Genomic DNA, 19,163 nt, shown 5'->3' on the forward strand with positions numbered 1-19,163 from the left:
CCACACATGTGAAAAGCTGCCGTATGCAATGCACTGTTCTAGGCCCTAAAATGAGAATCTAGAGCTGAATGAGCCTCAAACCCTGCCCTTGAGCTCAGACTACTGGAGTCATGTTCCAGAATCTAAATCTGTATTTTCTGCTTTCCTCCAGCTGCTCTTGTGACCCATGTCACAAAAGGGCTTTGACAAGCTCATCTTTCATCCACAAGCTCAGTTCCAACTAGTCATTGATATGTTAACCATTCACTGCTCAGCTAGATCCTTTGAGGTGTCTTCCTTTTGTAGAAACTGGATGATTCAGAATCTGTTGCCAGAAGTTATAATGTTTGAAAGTCACTGATTGTTAGAATATCTGAACTTATAGTAGGAAACAAGGCAGCTCAAGGATTTCTGATTAGAGAATGTGAAGCAAGGGGGAAAAGGTATTCCACCTCCCCCACTTACAACTGACTCCTGATTCATGAGGTTCTCATTTCTGCTCTTGTTCCAGGCCTGGATCCCCATTCAGCTGCCCTCTGTAGGGGACAGAGACACAAGTTAGGTAGCTGGGCCAGCTCTTCCATGGCCCTCATGGGGGTCAAGTATGAGAGCCGGCATCAAACCTTAGGATCTTCTTGGTCTTGATTATAAAATTAGTTGGGGCGCCTGGGTGGCTCAGTCAGTTGAGCGTCCGACTTTGGCTCAGGTCATGATCTCGCAGTCCGTGAGTTCGAGCCCCGCGTCAGGCTCTGTGCTGACAGCTCGGAGCTTGGAGCCTGCTTTGAATTCTGTGTCTCCCTCTCTCTCTGCCCCTCCCCCACTCATGCTCTGTCTCTCTCTCTCTCTCTCTCTCTCTCTCTGTCAATAATAAATAAACATTAAAAACAGTTTAAAAAATTAGCTTCAGATGCATTGCAGATACCGTAATTTGGTGTGGAGCATTGAAAGTTATTCTTTTTCATGCACTTGCTTATGCTGTGATTTTAAAAGTATTGTATCTTCAGTCATTGAATAAGTATTAATTGATTTAATCTGTTATGGAGTCGATTATATTTTCCTAATGGTTTATACGTCCAGGTTTGGTAGCCCTCGTGGCCCGAGGGTTCACCAACTTTGCTCTGGGGTTCATTCCCATAGCATTTTATACATAAGTCAGTAACAAAACTCTTACCACATTCAAGGGAAAGGACCGTTCTTCAAATCCCAGCATTAAGTTCAGGGAGTGGCAGATATGGTAGGTGCTCAATAAATAATGTGTAAATGAATAAATCACTCTGTTCCTGCCTAGAGAATCTGCTTTACAATATTCCATTTTTCAGATTGGGCAGATGCGTACAGAGTTTTTCCTTTAGGATGGTCATTGGCAGAGTGGAAAACAGAACTAGAGCAGATACTATCTGTGGTCTGTTTAAATCCCTGTGGATGCCTTTGAAGCCTCAACAGGTGTTTGCATGTTCTTCTAATGACCTGCATTGGCCATTCTCTGCAGAGGATTGCCTTTGAGCCCTTTGCCTGTCCCAGCAAAGACCCCAAAGTGCCTGGAAGTTACTCCCCACCCCCACTCTCCCCAAGCAGTCCTGAGCCAATGATGAAGGCTGAGTCTGAGCCTTTTCTCCCTCACCAAGAGTTAGGACACTGAGGTGAAGTTTGCACTCCCAAGCTCCCTGGCAGCATCAGGTTGAGGTTAACACTTTGCCAAAAATCACATTCTTACTTGTCTCTTCTTCCACTACTTTACCAGTTTCTCCTGGAACAGTTCCTTAATAAAATATTTGCACATAAATCCCTGTCCCAGCGTCTGTTTCTGGGAACCCAACTTCAGGAAAGAACGAAGGCTTCCTGATATTTGTATCCCCTGAATCTACGTAGGTACCATCAACCCATTTCTACTGGGGGGAAGGAAACCACCGGCTATATAAGCAGATTTCACCTTCCCATGCTCTCACCTGGCTTTTACCCAGCAACCTCACCTCAAGGCCTCCAATTTCTTCTCTCCCTGCTGTAAAATTTTCCATAAAACACCTGAGTTTAGTTTTACCATTTTTTCTGCCTAAGGTTTTAAAAACTTTCCAAGAGAAGTCGTAACTTATTTTATGCTGCTGGAAATGGATTGACTATTGTCAAGGAACTTAAGCTTGCCAAAACTTATGCCACATTGCCCAGGGTACTCTGTGTATTTAGTAGCTGCATAAGAACAGAATGTGTAATTTAATATTTGGGAGGGCTTTCCTGATGACTGGTCACAAGAACAAATCTACACCGACTGCCAGTTGCATGGCTTGTCAGCTGAGCACAGTAAATGCCAGTGAGAATGATTGTCAAGTGTTAACTGTATTTGTCAGGTAAGTCACCAACTGGAATCTGACTAGTGGCCAAAAATGCCCCGGTGCTGTCAGATCACTACCATGGTGAACACTAACCCCCCACTCCTGCCTCCCTCATTGCTACTGACAATGCTGATGACCACTGAGACCAGTGATGGATGCTGAACAGAAGGGCAATAGCATTTCTGAAATTGATGTTGTCTCCGCTCAAAGATCAGAGTTTCGATTATATTTGTTAATCCAGGAGGTTTCCCTGGGAAGAAAACAGCCTGGATGAGGCCAGACGATTACAAACATAGGGAATGGGGGAGCCTGGGTGGCTCAGCTGGTAAAGCGTCCCACTTCAGCTCAGGTCATGATCTCCCAGTTTGTGGATTCAAGCCCTGAGTCAGGCTCTGTGCTGACAGCTTGGAGCCTGGAGCCTGCTTCAGATTCTGTGTCTCCCTCTCTCTCTGTCCCTCCCCCACTCCTGCGCTCTCTCTCTCTCTCTCTCTCTCTCTCAAAGATAAACAAACATTAAAAAATGAAAAAAAATCAAGGGCACCTGGGTGGCTCAGTCGGCTGAATGTCCGATTTCTGCTCAGGTCATGATCTCGCAGTCTGTGAGTTCGAGCCCCACGTCGGACTCTGTGCACACAGCTCAGAGCCTGGAGCCTGCTTCGGATTCTGTGTCTCCCTCTCTCTCTGCCCCTCCCCTACTCATGCTGTGTGTGTGTGTGTGTGTCTCTCTCTCTGTCAAAAATAAATAAACATTAAAAAAATTAAAAAAAAGAAAAGAACAGAGGACTTAGAGTTTTAACAAAGAGCAGGGATAACTGGACTCATCTCAAGGGAGAGAAGTCTGTCAGTGGGGTTTCTTCCCACCAGAGTCTTTTATAACATGGAGTAGAGAATGCAGGGTGATAAACACAGTATTTCCAAAGGAATTACACCAAAAAAAAAAAAAAAAGTTCTCTCCTCACTGCTGGAGTTGGCAGGAAAATATTGTAGATGTATCTCTATGGGGACAAGGGCAAGATAGCACATTTAGGGACAATCTAAGTTATTCTTTTAGGATCACAGTTCCAACACCTGCTTCATCATCAGAATCACCTGGAGAGCTTGCTAAAGAAACAACTCCTCTGGACTCATCTCAGAGATTCCGACTGAGTACGTGTGAGGTTGGGCCCAGGACTTTATTCCTAATAAGCAACTTGGGGATTTTCATGATGGCTCAAGTTTGGGGACCAGGTTCCACAGGAAGCCTATAAATTGCTGTGAACTATTTCCTGGATAGAGTGAGCTAACACATAATGGGACGGCCAAGAGGCCAACTAAACACTACCTATAAATATGCCCCAACTTGGACTTCCTTGCGCAGGTCTTTGCATCTCATTTCAAGATCCAGTAGACTTGAAGGACCAATTGTAAAAAGCCTTCACCATAGTCATATGCTGGGATGACAAGGACACAAAACGAGGTCTAAAAATAAAGTTGACTCTTTTGAATTGCAAGTGACTGATTCTATAAACCAAGGCTGGACGTTGGTCATTCTCTACCTTATTTTACATAACAATCAGGGGCAACTGGGTAGCTCAGCTACCTGGGTAGCTTCTTAGGTCAAGCACCTTTAGTTCAGATCATGATCTCATGGGATCCAGCCCTGGAGTTGGCGCTGTACTGACAGTGTGGACCTGGCTTGGGATTCTCTCTCTCCCTCTCTTTTTCTCTCTGCCCCTCCCCTGCTCATGTTCTCTCTCTCCCTCTCAAAAATAAATAGACACCTAAAAAATAACAACAAATAAATACATAAATAAATAAAATAAGAATCAGCAGACTACATAAAAAAGAATAATTTTAAGTAATTAGTCAATTATGGATAATTACTTTTTAATTAAACTAGAATTACACTCAATTCCTAGAATTGTGTGTTCGTTAGTTTGTTCCTTCTTCATTTATGCATATTCTCTTATCCTCCTTTACTGATTCACACAACACATTGAAGAGCTATACTATGTGTCAGGCCAAGACTTAAGGACCCTCCTTAAAGTTTTAGAGATGAAGGAAAAGAAACTATTGCCACATTTAATTTTCTTTGACTTCTGCAGTTATGAAGAAGGGAGTAAATAATATTCACGTGCCAATAGTCAAGATGTAGACACAGTGACTAATTTGCTCAAGTCGCAAATCAGGAAAGTCTGGATTAGAGCTCAGAAGGGTGTAAGCTCGTACTCTTAACTGACATAGGCCATTGCCCAAAAGGAAATTTGAGGTTGATTTTCTCTATCCGAGTACTGTGTGGTTACTGGTAATGTGGTCAGACATGGGGCTCTGAATAAGAGCCAATGACTTCAGCTGGCACGACTGCTGTGCCAACAAAGCCAGCTCTGCCCTTACCCCAGCCCCAGGTGCACGCCCAGACTCCTGCTGGCTGGAGCCACCCCACTCTTCTCTGGGACACTTGTGAACTTTCCCCACTGTGCTAGGCTGAGCTGTGGGTGGATACACAAAGATTTGGCCTTTCCCAACTACGACTCTTGGCATCCAGACCAAATCAGTTTCTGGGATCCATTTAGGGAGGATCCAAACCTACAAAATTAGTCTCAAATCAAACCGGTTTCCAATTAGTCATGGATGGTGGCTTGATTCTTAAGACTGTCAAGTTCATCAAATTCTCAAGGCTAGCCTTGGGTTAGGTGAGGACAGAATTGGCTCAGCTTTCAGACCACAGGATCCAGCCAGTTGTGCAGTCACCTCCTCTTGTGCTTTGTTCTGTCCCTACGCAGGCCAGGGACAGAGTGGCTTTAGGGCTCTGTGGAGCTTTCTCAGAGTGTGTCCCTCCTACATGTTCCTGTATGGACTTCTACTAAATAGGCATTCACCTGGGGGGGAGGAATCTTTCCTATCTTTATAAGTTATGTTTTCTGGTTACATAAACCTGGAACAACCTGGATCCCAGATGGCCTACCACTCTGAAGTCCCTCCTGAATCATTAAGAATTTCCACAGAAGCCCTCTGCAAGTGATGCTGCTTGCAGGGCTCCTACTCACAGCATGCTCTCCCCTCCTGCCACCAGGCTTGGCTCTAGGTACCATAGGTCACCACTCTGAGATGATCTCTGCTCCTGCCCGAGGCTTCTGTGGGCCTTGTCTGACCCTGAGATTGGTTGCCAGGGTCCCCAGACTTCTGTGACCGCATGGCCACTCTGTGTCACTTGTCCATTCTTCATCCCCTTCAGGCACTTTCTATCTCCTTTAGCCATTTGGAGACATGCTCAGACTGTCCATGTTACCTGTTACCTATGTATCTGAGCATGATACGATCAGCCATTAGCAACATGCATCTGTGCTCCCACAGCCACGACACTGTCAGGATTCTCTCCATCCGCCTTTTATTGCACTGTGACACACAGAACACAAGACGGTTTAGCTCTTCCTCTCTTTCTCTCTCTCCCTCTCTGCACCCCCTCTCTCTCCATCACAGCTTCCCAAGTCCTTGCAAAAGTTGTGAAAGTTAGGGTGAAACCAGAGAACAGAGAGAATACACACCCAGTCGTACTCAAACTTCCCTTGTCCTCCAAAACCTTGTCCCTTGGTTTTTAAACAAAGTGCACTGCCCCAGTTTTCCCTCCCCTTGAGTTGAGCATATCCCTGAGAGAGCTTTTGTCCCTGCACACAAATTCACTCCTTGGGTCCCCTACACATTGAGTGTCTTTGCAACACATGCCTAACCCATCTAACTCCACAGCATACCTCCGCACTCTGCCATGTAAATGGGCAGCCGGACTGATGAAGCTTCCATGTTGGAATCACTATACTTTGCACTTTGTGTTTTTATTCACAGTCCTATTGTTTTAGTTCAGCTTCTTTGTACTGCATGGAAAGCAGATGTTCACAAAGCAGGAAAAATAAATCAACAAAATGTCCTAGTGTTTATATTTTTTATTCAATCATGCCACAGCTGCTTGCCGAGCCCCAACCACTGCCCTGTGCTGGGTGCCGAGTAGGCAGATGAGAAGAATCAGGCTTGGTCCCTACCCTCAGAGAATGCACACTCTAGTTAAAGTGGAGTTGGGTGGGAGTTGGAGGAATCCAAAATGGCACAGGACCATTATGCATGATCAAAAGAGGTGCCTGCCACACAAAGGAGATATTTGAGGAGTGCGAGCAGTGTGTAGACAGAAGACATCTCCCTTCTGGCTTGCAGACCAGGTGGCATTCTAACTGGGTCTTGAGAATGGGTGGGATTTGGGTATGTGGGGATGAGAGTAAGAATTATCAATGCCCCCAAAGACAAAGCAGCATGAGCAAAGGTATCGAGTTGGGAAAGTCCCTGTATGCCTGGAGTGAGTGAGTTACCGAGTGCTGGCAATAATGAGCTACCGACTGGCGTAAGGGAGGTTAGCCTAAAGCCAAGACAGAGTCCATATGACTCGAAAATGCTGGACAAAGTGGAGGCCGAGCAAAATTCAAGCAAAGATATAAGTTTCTGCTTTTGGAGACCAAAATCACAAACCAGAGCTATATATGCTCCCACAAAATAGGCTGTAGGGCTCTGGTTATTGGATTTTACTCCTCAGCAATGGGAGTTGACCTTCTGTGACTGATGATCAAATTCAAGAGAACTTCTATGAGAACTAAAATCTCTTTCTAGAAGCAATTACACTTGTCACGGCAGTCCACTGGATGGTTACCTTGCCTTGATTGCCTTCTTGTTCTTCAATGCTACAAAGATTTTATCCAGGAGAAACATGGGAGAGTGACAGAGCAGAGAACTCATTGGCAGAAGTCCTGCATCTGAACGCAGCTCCAGCTCCTACATGCCCTTGTACAAGTTACTGAGACTTTTGGAGGGTCTGGTACCTCATCAAAAGAAAGAGGATAGTAATCCTTGCCCTGCCTTCCTCTTTAGATTGTCATGAGACTTAAACAAGAGAATGAGTGCAAAAGTTTTTGTAGACGGTAGTGCCCTGTTACCAAGAGGAGAATAATGGTGTCTACAGCATTAGGAAATGTCTAAAACTTTGTAAAGATGTGATTTTGATTCCACATTCCTGGAGTATTAGCCACAGTGAAAGACCCACTGCAGAAAGGGAAAAAGGTTGATTTTATAACACAAGAATTACAGATTATGCTTGCCTCTTTTGCACAGAATTACTTATTACAGCATAAACTAAATACAGGACTCTGAATAAATACTTGCTTTTCTAGTCATTGCATCTGCAAGTGTGCACACGCACCCTTCTATGAGCTCAGAGGATGCAGATGGCACAGACATATTTCCATTCTCAGATCATTACGTGTTTAGTGAGAAGAACCCAGAGCCAGAGTTCCTCTCTGTGTGTCAGAGCTGCGTACCTTGGAGTGAACATACAGCGGACCTTTTAAATGATGTGGATCAGATGACTGTGTTCTTTTCTCCTCCAAGTCCTGGTCAGACAAGCGTATCAGGCGCAGGTACTCTGACCCCAGGTTTGGCACACTCTCCCATATTTTTTTTACTGAATTTTTTCAAGCAGCTCTTTCTATGAAAACACACACATCAGAAGTATGTCCCAGCTGTCAGTTTGGTGGTCAGGACCCATCAGTGGGTACCTGTTTTCTAGAATCTTATCCCCAACCAAAGCCACCTTCCAAAGTACAGAGCAGTCAAGCCCATTTGACTGTGGGACCTCATAGGGCTATAAACCTGTCCTCCCCAGCCCATCTCCCCACAATAGGCAGCCTGATATTCTATGTGGGCAGTGACAGCAAGGGTTCACATCACAGCATAAGATTGAGACATGTGCGAATCAAGTCTGAAAAGGATCTGGCAGGTAATTGAATTCCATCGGAGAGTTGACTTCCACCTCTAATTGGCCTCTGAATATCCCCTTGTATTGCCAATGTCATGGGGCACACACCTCATGGGTCACCAGCTTCCACTGCTGTTTGAGCTGTTGGGGCAGTGGTCTTTGTGTCAGCCTAAAGCCATTCCCACTGTGCCCTTTACACACTGAGCATGCCACCAGGCACAGGTGGGAGCCTTCTCTCCCACAGGAACCCTTCAAGTATTTGAAAACAACTCTCACATCCCTTGACAATACCCCCCAACCCCATTTTTTCAAGTAAAGCATTTTCTCACTACCTCTCAGTTACAGTTAACTTCAAGTACAGCCTTCAGAATAAGACTCTTTTGACAAAGATTTTAGGGCTGTTTGGCTGGTGAGGAAATGGAGTTTTCCCTCTCTGTTTTCCTGCCGGTCTTGTTGAATCACTGAGGATGGAACTTAGGACCAAGGTAAGAGCAACTCAGAGTCTCAGAAAGACAGACACTCATTGGTTTTAGTTTAGTTTTGTTTTTAACCTGCCTCTAGCCCAAGATTGGCAGGGTGCCTGGCATTCATTTGAACATTAGGCCCTGGTATTAGCAAAAGGTTGCTTCCTTCCACCTGGCGAATAAGAAACCTATTCTTTGTTTGACTGTGAGATCACCCCAAACACCCAGCCCTGCTGGAGCTTTGTAATTAGGAGGTATTTGGAAACAACAGAAGGTTTGCTCAGAAGATCTGTGTCTGAGGCCTGGGTCTGCTCTCCTTACTCTGAATCTCAGTTTCCTCACGTGTAAAAGTGGATGATAAGCCTTTCCTTGCCTGAGTCTGAGTGAATTGTGCAATGCAAATGAGACAAGAGAGGTGACAGCACCTGGTAAGGGGATCTTCTAGGTGGGAATGCCCTTGCCCAGGACTAGGTTGTAGACCATCTCCAGCTTGCCCTGTTGAAAAATGAGAAAACTACGAGTTTTAGAAAAAGACATTCAGAGCTACCATATCTCTGCTGTGGCTAACTTTGTAAAAGGAAACATTTCTTTCTGTACCAAGGAAGACAATGATTCTGCAGCCTATTTACATGATTCTTCACACCCTATTTTAAAACCAGAAGCAACAAGATACTTTCACGGCTGAGAAACACTGTGTTTCCAGAATTATCTGCAGCCACAGAGCCTCCAGCCATGCTCCGGAATTCAGCCAGGGAAGGGAATGCTTGCAGATGCTATTGATAAGGAGAAAAGCCAGCTTGGGACACACCCCCTGTCCAGAACCTTCACCTAGGATTTGAGGTTTGTAATGAAAATTTTGCTTTTGCTTTAAAATACTATCTGTGGATGTTTTCCTAAAACTCAGAGTTGTCTGCTGAGCTAACAGAAATCTGGATGTTTTCTATGCTAAATGAATCCGAGATAACAAAATTGTAATAGTGATAAAATAAGGGCAATTTCTGTTTCCTGAAAATTGAAGCCTTTTCAAACTTAAGAAATGTGTAGATTGCATAAGCACTTACATCAATTGATAACATATAATGTTGTGGTACAAGACTAATTTTTCTCAAAAATAATTTCCATTTTGTACTCAGCCCCACAAATTATGTAGTTGGTCCAGCTCGGGTTCCTGGGAGAGAAACTAAAGTAGCATGTATCAAAGAGCATCAAAAATTAAGAATTTCGAGATGGCAGCAGCAAAGCATTAAACCAAATGTGGGGCCCTTCTAAGCATGGGGCCCCAGGTGACTGCACAGGTCATGTGCCCATGAAACCAGCCCTAAACACAGGAGACTGTACTTCCTGGTTCCTTTGCCAAACCCTTGATTAATGAGATGTGAGTAGTGGAAGAGAGGCGTTCCACTTTTTGGGTGAGGCAGTGAAAAGCCTTTGTGCCTTCTCCAGTCTCTTCCTTTCCCATCATAGTGAATGTGGAGTACTTGTTTTCAGCCGGTGGAGCCAACAGATTGAAGCAGTCACCACTGAGGAGAGCTAGTCTACAGAGTCACCTGGACCACGAAAGAAGCTCTTGTGCGTTAAGCCATTGAGACAAGGGACTTGTTTGTTACTGAAGCATGAGCTTAGCCCATCCTTCCAAATATGTAGGAGAAGGCCAGAAGCAGAAGAAAATGTCTCAACTCTGAAAGTACTATGCAGGAAAGGAAACCAGACAGTGAGGACTGGTAAAATGGCTCTCATGCACTTGTTTTTCCATCAATAAAATAAGAATTCAAAGGTGATCTTTCACATGTTACATTTCTATGGCTACACATAGTGCTACTTTCTCTCAATTCATTTAAAAAATGTTACCTAAGAAAAGAGATTATATATTCTCCTTGTCCTTTAGCCTCCCAGTCTCTGGGCTGATTGCCATCGTTGGCTCACTCTTGATTCACCAACACCATCAATACTTTCAGAATCAAGAGGAAGGCACTCTTCTGGGGGCAGTGTTCTGCTCTGTAGAAAGTATTTTATCAGGTAAACTTGAATTTGCGATCGTGATTGGATAGGTTTTTTTATTCCAAAAACTCCAGCTGATTTTGTAAGAGTCCCATTGTTTGAAAATTACTGAACTGGTCCCTTTTGTCATTGTTTCTATGCTTTATCACCTTAGAGATCACTTTGGCTTCAGAGTTGTTCCTCATTGCTCTCAAACACCGGATTGCTGTAAGACACCCCCCTGCCACACTCTGGCATGTCAGAGTAGGACGTTTGGTTTAGCGGGGGCCAGCTGGGGTCATCTGCCACGGCCCTCTGCCATATCCGATACTGGCTTTTTGATTGATGGCCCAAACACCTTTTGAATGTTGTCCACAGGGCTCGGTTTTCAATAATGGCCTCCTGCAAAATAAGAGAGTTATTCTTTACAACCAGAGGTTGGCTATGGTCCTCCATAGACCCTACGGAGGAGCTGCTACATTAGCTGCTGAGATCCAGCTTGACAAAAAACTTGAGGCCTGTATGAACAAATCCAATGTGGTTTCATGAGATAGGTCTCAGCCTCTCAAGCTTTTCCACTCAAGGAACTCTTCTGGGAAAAGAGAGAGTTCCCAGTTTTAAGAATCTGGAAACATAGCTTGAAGTAGTCTGCCTCGAGGATGAAATTCCTTTTGAATCTCATATATAAATTAAATTTAAATTCCTTCAAATTCTGCAGTCCACTCCCTACCACACCCCATGGAATTACCTTATAGAAAGACGTGGCTTTGGTGTGCCCTGCCATAGGACTGCATAGTCCCGAATACAGGTCAATAAATTGGAATGTGGGCCACAGTCTTACACCTGGACAGATCTGGATTCAAGTTCCAGCTCTGACATCTACTATGGACAAATCAGTTACCTTATCTGAGCTTCAGTGATTAGAAATAATAATTCCTTCTTTGTGTAACTCTCCTTACAATGTAGGGCAGGGCATGGTATAGATGCCTCCCTTTACCACCTTTATGAATTATTTACTTAACAAATAGCTATGGGGGCATCTGGGTGGCTTAGTCAGTTAAGCTTCCTACTTTGGCTCAGGTCATGATCTTGTGGTTTATGGGTTTGAGCTCTGTGCTGACAGCTCGAAGCCTGGAGCTTGCTTCAGATTCTGTGTCTCTGTCTTTCTCTGCCCCTCCTCCCTCATGCTCTGTCTCCCTCTCCTTCAAAAATAAATAAACATCAAAAAACATTTTTTTAATAAATAAATAAGACAATAAGCTATGTACTGTGGCCCTATCCACTGTGGCCTCTTTCATCTACAAGTATTTCACTACAATGCATTTTTCTAAGATTACAGAAGACATGTCTCTTTGGAAACATTTTGGACTGCCATTTTATTTCATGAGTTAGACTGAGCCTCAAACAGATCTCAAGTTATAACATAATACAGAGTGTATAAGAGGTTATTGTGTTATTTTCTCATTTTTATCGTAAGTCATAAAAGTTAACCATCTTAGAAGTTATCTTGAGAAAAACAAAAAAATATGAGAAGCCTGCTGTCCCACAGAATGAGAACTCATTTTGGTGTCTATCAGTGGTATCTTTGCTAGACTGGAAGAATCAATTCTGTGGGATTCTACAAGCACCTTTGCCAGGGTAGTAGTTTTCCTAAATTCCACCCATCTTTGATATTGGAGTCCCATTGCCAATGGAAATAACAGAGAACAGCTAGTCTGAATCTTTCTGCCTCAAAAAATGGATCATCTGTTAGCAGGCTGTTAAAGACCCACACAGCCATCTCAAGAGCATCTTGTAAACTTCAGGGCTCACCTAGCCAGACTTATTCTACTTTTTCATTTTGTACTCAGCCCCACAAATTATTACTTTCCCACAGCAGGTTGCTTTTTTGTTTTTTGTTTCGTCCTTCTTAATTAAAAAGAGAACAGTAGTTCTCCGTCGAGCTGGAATAGGGCAGGATCATAGGTATCCAATTACTGGTCTTAAAGTCTAACTTACCTCTAGGATATCTTACCAGGTTTTAAACAAAAAAACAAACAAACAAAATGAAACAAAACCAAACACACATAGAGACACACACACAGAGACTTTAGTGCTATAAGACATGCCTTGAGTGTTATCACAATTCTAGAAGTATAATGGCCTGTCTCACTTTGCTGGTCTGGATTGGGAAACTGAAGGACTGAGAAGTAACCTGTTCTGTCACTCTACATTATAAATTAAATGTAGAACTAGAAACAAAAGGAAACCCTTGAAGAAATATGATTTCCAAAACAAAACAAAACAAAACAAAAAGCATAAAACAAACAAACAAAAACTTCACCACACAAGCTCTTCAGATTGGCTACTAAAATAATTCACACATACATACATACATACACACACATATATACACAAACACATAAGTGATAAAAACGAGAAGAATTAAAGCTATCCAGATTAGCTCCTATGCCTTTCAGTTGGAGGTTAGATCATGAGAAAGCAAGGTGAGGATAAGATCCCATTCAAAACTGCTCTAAGATTAGGGATAGGCTTAGTCCTCTCAGCAGACCAGGAAATATTTGGAACTGTGCAACAGGAGGCCAGTCATCCCCCATGCCTGTCCCTTGAAACCTCTCTGGACCATCTTTGTCACAGGCTGGCCACCAATCTTTAGTATCTCCTGTCAGATATACCTAGAGCTATGTGAGGAAAACATCTTGCTGCGTCCGTGATAGCCTGGGGTCTTTATCTACTCTGCTCACCTCATAGGGCATGAAATCTTAGTGCCTGTAATTCTCCATTACAACTTCCTTCAACCACAGACTCAAATGGCTTTGGTTTGTTCCTGAATGCCTACTGACAGCAGAAGGTAACTTCGAATAAGTGAAGACTGCCATGCAGGAGCCTGGGGGTGAGAGCTAGGACCCCACAGCATCATTTCTCAGTGTGAAAGCTGCTGGGAACCCCCACTGAACATCTACGCAGGTCTCCATTTCTCAGTGGACTCGAGAAACAAAGGAGAAACTTAATCTTTCATGAGTGTCAAATTATCCTCTCCATCTGCTGGAGGCGAGCAGCATCACTTCTTAACATTTAATAATTGAACAAAGCTTTACCCAGCTTCTATTAGAATAAAGCAGGGTTTTAGACACTGTAGATACTGAGATGAGTTCTTGCCAGCGCCGTTTACACAATCTACACACAAATAACTGTAGCACTGGTCCTCTTGCTTGCTGTAGACTGTGAGCAGCACCCCTCCATCATCAGGATCTGCCTCGAATTGCACCCTAGGTCATGGCACAGGGTCAACAAATGTTTGTGGAGTGAATGAACAAATGAAAGCCTGCATGACTGATAGATACAAACTAAGAAATGCTAAGTATCACAAGAGATAACATAATGATAATAGTTTATGTTTATCAAACATTTACTACATGCTTTTCTGTGTTCACCTTTCATGCTCACAGTAACCCTGTAAGGTTAGGTACCCTTATTATCATGGCGTTTCAGATGAGAAAATGGAGACATAGAGAAGCGGAGTTGCAAGTGCTGCCCAGAGTCAGGCGGCAAGAAAGGATTCCAACCCAGGTGAACTACTTCCGGCTTATGCTTTCTTTTAACTGCAAACATGGTGACATTCGAATGGCTTCCTGCTAGAGGATTATGGGAGACTTTGTTGCTCCATTACCTATAGCACAATCCTCCCAACTTTTTCCTGCCCACCTAAGAGGAAAAAACTCACACACAATCTCTGCAAATCTGTCTAATGTTTGGCATAGATCCACTTTCCCAGAATCCTTTTCTCCTCAGGATGACAATAAGACACAGTTCTGACCAATGAGGCATAAGAGGAAGTCTGCAGGGTGGCTATAGAAAATGACTTTGTTTCCTTAGAAAAGTTTCATACTTAAGGGAAAAAAAGCTTGCTGGTGCCTCTCCTTCCATTTCTTTTTTTCCCTGCATCAAAACACAGATAATGCCCAGCTATGTGGCAGCTATCTGGACACCATAAGCAATACATGCAAACATGAAAGGCCCGTATCTAAAGATGGGGAGGCAGAAGAGAGAAAGATTGATGATCCCCAATGACACCACTGAGTTGCTGAACCAACTCTATGGCCACTTACCTCGAATCTTCCAGTTAAGTGAGACAATAAATATCTTGACTGTTTAAACCACTGTTACTTGACTCACCCATCCAGGCTTTGGGAAAGATTCATGAAGACGATACTACTACTGACTGCTGTGCCATAGAGCATGGAATAGCATTCCCATAAGGAGATATTGGGGGAAGCTATACCAGGCAGAGGAAATAATGTGATCACTGACAGGGACAAGGTACGAACACAAGATTATCCTTTAAAGGGCAAGGTTCATCCTTCTGCAGCTGGGTATGAGGACACTCATGCGATCCTCTCTTATTAATTTGGTGGCTTTGGAGACCATACGGGTTAGCACGGTACTTCACAGTGTGGTCCCTCCACCAGCAGTATCAGAATCACCTGACAAACACTTGTGCCTATTCTAGACCTTTGAATCGGAAATGCTAGGGGAAGGGCTGGGCAACCTGGGTTTTAATAAACCCTCCAGGTGACTCTGATGCCCACTCAAGTTTGAGAAGCCTTGGATATGCACACAGAGAGAAGCTCTAGTACCTTAATTCTATGTTCTTTTCTGCCACTGGCTCCTGTGTGGTTTTTACCCTGCCTGTTAAGGAAGGTGCTACAGAGAAGTCAGGTTCCAGGGATTCCCCCCTCACTGGCATAAGGCTGTGTTTGCCACTGGAAACATTGCCACCCAGATTAGGGACAGATGGAATCTGATGCTCACCTCCCCTTTGACACAGATGTCTTTTCTAGGAGTGACCCCTGTTCTCCAGGAGGCTTTGAAGAATGAAGCTTTGGTCTAAATAACAGCGCTGAAGGAGGAGAGTGAACCACATAGCCAAAGAAAGGAGACCACGAACTCATTTCACTGAGGAAATGGAGTAAATGGGAGATGAAGAATCCAATCTAAGAAAAGCTCACTATGAATCTTATTTCCCATGTGTAAAGTAAAAGAAATAGACGTTGTTAAGTGAAAGAAGCCAGACATAAAAGGCCACATATTCTATGATTCCCTTTATGTGAACTGTCCTGATAGGTAAATGCGTGGAGACCGAAAGTAAATTAGTGGTTGCCAAGGGGTGAAGAAGGGGGAAGGGGGAATGAGGAACGACTGCTAATGGGTACAGGATTTCTTCTGGGGTGATGAGAATGTTCTGGAATTAGTGGTGATGGTTGCACAACTCAGTGAGCTGCACACTTTTTAAGAAGGCGAATTTTGTAGTATGTGAATCATACGTAATTTCAAAAAAACGAATTGAGTCAGTTCTCTACTTGTGGATTTTAGAAACGAACAGGTCCTTAGACATCATAATCCCATTCTCTCCAGGACCACCATGTAGACGAGAAAATTAACACCTTGTTTGGAGCTCACTAGAGGAAAGCACCATTGCTCATGTCACCAGGGCAGGGAGCCTCTTGGACTGCTAACTCTTATCCTCTAAGACTGTTCCTTTTTTCAGACTCCCAAAGAATGCCCCGTCCATCCCTACCCACAGTGATCAGAAGCCGGAGGGCACTTACCTCCACCACAAGGGACACAATGAAGTTGGAGCTGAGCATAATGATGATGTAAACCCTCCACAGAAGAGGAGTGCAGAGAAGCTGGTGGGAGATGGAGAATCACTGTTAGTTTGAAGACAAATAAATGTCAGAAAGCTTTTCACACATTCACAGTGTACATTTTCATAGGTTATAAGTCACGTGTGTAATAGACATGCTTACATGTAGACATTACATGTATGCATATTAGAGGCACACACAAAATAACAGAAACTATGATTGCTGCTTTTGTTCTTTTATCTTTCTTTCTTCTCCTTTTTATTTTTTGGTGCCCCTGTAATTTCTCAATTTCCCGAAATCAATTCGATCAAAATTTGACAAATTTGATAAAAGTGTTTTTGTTTGCTTGTGTTGCTCGCTTTTACGAGGGAATACAGGAATGTGGTTCTATTCCCAGGAGGCTCTGATGGTACACAAGTCGAATGTGACAGGGGCAGTGTTGCCCTTGTCTCTCTGGTGCCACATCTCCCCTCAGCTGAGCCCTGCTTTGCAGCCCCGAGCCAGGGCTTTACCCTCAGGGCTGTGTGCACAGCTGCACAGATGGTGCCATGACAAGGGTACTCACCAGTGGGGCAAGTGGAGCTGGATGGGAATGGATGTCTGGCTAGATAAATGAATGGATGGATGGATGAAATGACACCAAGTGCACACTGCTGTACCCGGCACTGTCTCATATACTGCCTTCTACACTGGGGGGATTATAAACTGGTACAACTCTATGGAGGGCAATGCCATTAAAATTAAAAGTGGAAAACCATTTCTGGGAGTTTATCCTAGAGACAGACTTGTACATGCCTGAAATGGTATATGTATAAAGTTATTTTATTGCAGCTTTGTTTGGAATAGCAAAACATTGGAAGCAACCTAATGTCTATCAACGGGGCTGCGTATAAATTATGGTACCTATATGTATATTGAAACAATATATTAACGTAAAAAGAGGAATGAGGAAGCTCTATGTACTGTCGTGGGACAATTACCAAAATACACTGTAACATGAAAGATCGTGGTGCGGAACCGTGTGTGGTCGGGGCAGCCATGGGCATGCCCCATGAGGGTCTCCTGCCAGGAGAGTAAGTAGCAGGTGCTCCAGTGCTACCCTTGGAATCTCCCACCACATCTACCCTGAGCCCACACTCCTCATGAGTTGCTCATAGCTAATACCTGAGGATGGCAGGTCTTCTAATCACACTCATTCTTATAAGATACTAGATACCTGTGATGGGCAACTGTGGCTGGGCTTTCTTAGAACTGCACTGCAATCTGAAACCCTACCCCTCTGGCCCTCCTTCCGTCACTCCTTCATGGGGGTCAGACCTACATCATAAGGTGCCACCCTCCCCTTCTCTTTGGGCTTCCTCGTCTTTTTGCCCCTACAGGCATTTCCTCCATAGCTTGCTCACACATCTCATCTCATTTTGCCATCTTCAGCTCAGAAGACCTGGACAAATTTAATAGTCTGCTATTTGTGTAAGAATGTGGCAGAATACACATATAAGAAATATATATATGGGGCGCCTGGATGGCTCAGTCGGTTGGGCATCCAACTTCGGCTCAGGTCATGATCTCACGGTCCGTGAGTTCGAGCCTTGCATCAGGCTATGTCTTTCAGTTCAGAGCCTGGAGCCTGCTTCGGATTCTGTGTTTCCCTCTTTCTCTGCCCCTCACCCACTCACGCTCTGTCTCTATCAAAAAATGCATAAACATTTAAAAAAATTTTTAAAAGGAAATATATATATATGTGTCTGTGTGTGTGTGTATGCATATGTATAAAATATGTGTATAAAAATAAAAGTGTATAAAATAAAGTGCTGTCATCAGTAGCCTCCAGCGAGGAGACCTGGTAGCAGGGGAAAAAGGATGAGAGGACAGAACTTTTTAACTTTTGAATATTAAACGTTGTGAATGTATCTCTATTTTTAAAAAAAAATGCAATTTTTTAAAGTGAGCAATAACTAGGTTACAAAACAGCATGATTCCATTTAAAGTAAACTGGATAAATCAGTCAATGCACTTTTATAATATACAAAGTTTCAAAGATGGAAGGATAGAGTGAATACTGTTATAATTTTCTCTGCCTGCATATTCACATTTTCGAGAATGTACCCACAATTTTATGTAATAAGAAGAAAAATAATTATTTTTAGGGTGAGCAATAATTCTCTGCAGACTCCTTGGCAGTCATGTTGGCAATGACCCCACACAGGTCCCCCCAAAACTAAATAGGCTCCCTATTTTGTTGTACCAGAGGAATCAGCCTCTCTGTAAGACTCTTTCCTCTTAAAGAGTGTGACTAAACCCAACATATCTTAACCCTAACTTCTGCAGGATTAAGAAGTTTTAACTCACTTAGAAGTCTAGCAGCCAAAGACTATCTCCATGACTGCTTACTCAAATTCATGAACATATTTAACAATAGTGGCAATTATGCTGTTAACCACAGTGATACAATTATCACAAGGAAAACCGAATGTAGACATGAGTTTGTATGTCACGTGTCAAGAAGGGTTGGTGAAGGTTTTGCTGGTTTGCAATGAACTGTGAGCTTCCAGTGCTCATCTCCATTTAGGAACCTGATCTACAAGGATCAGTCATTTACTGCCCTTACGTGCCATGGGTTATGTTAAGCACTGGTAATATGAAACTGAATAAGATAGGACCTTGGCCTTCATGACACGTGTGTTTGAGTTGGAGAGGTGGGCAGGCAGGCTCACGTAGCACTAAGTAAAAAAAGTCCATTCCCTTTTACCATCTCTTCTGTATTCTATTTATTGGTCTAAAGGACATTTGGTAATAATAAACTTCTAATTCAAAAGTATAGGTTAAAGGAATTGAAATACACATTTCCCCTAGCTTGTATATGTAAAAATTGTCTCATAGATTTTGATATTTGCCTCAAAATTACACACTCTAAGAGAGTTCATGAGGTAAGTTATGGCTCTTTGCAAACAAGTTTTGCAGACATTAAGTATGAACATACAAACACATCTTTATTATA

General features: G+C 43.3%; 1 protein-coding gene across 4 annotated transcripts in view; it reads right to left on the reverse strand.

The window, feature by feature from the left end:
* Positions 1-6,216: 6,216 nt before the first annotated feature.
* Positions 6,217-19,163, reverse strand: part of LOC125174688 (probable cation-transporting ATPase 13A4) — a 155,157-nt gene continuing 142,210 nt past the window's right edge. For all 4 annotated transcript variants that reach the window (XM_047874319.1, XM_047874317.1, XM_047874320.1 and 1 more), the window contains 2 exons: positions 16,127-16,207; positions 6,217-10,919 (listed from right to left, as the gene is read on the reverse strand). In XM_047874319.1, coding sequence (XP_047730275.1) covers positions 10,707-10,919; positions 16,127-16,207 — 294 coding nt within the window. In that variant the 3' untranslated portion in view covers positions 6,217-10,706. The remainder of the gene's footprint in view (positions 10,920-16,126; positions 16,208-19,163) is intronic.

This window comes from Prionailurus viverrinus, chromosome C2 (assembly GCF_022837055.1).
Source record: "Prionailurus viverrinus isolate Anna chromosome C2, UM_Priviv_1.0, whole genome shotgun sequence".
In the NCBI taxonomy this organism is placed as follows: Eukaryota; Metazoa; Chordata; class Mammalia; order Carnivora; family Felidae; genus Prionailurus; species Prionailurus viverrinus.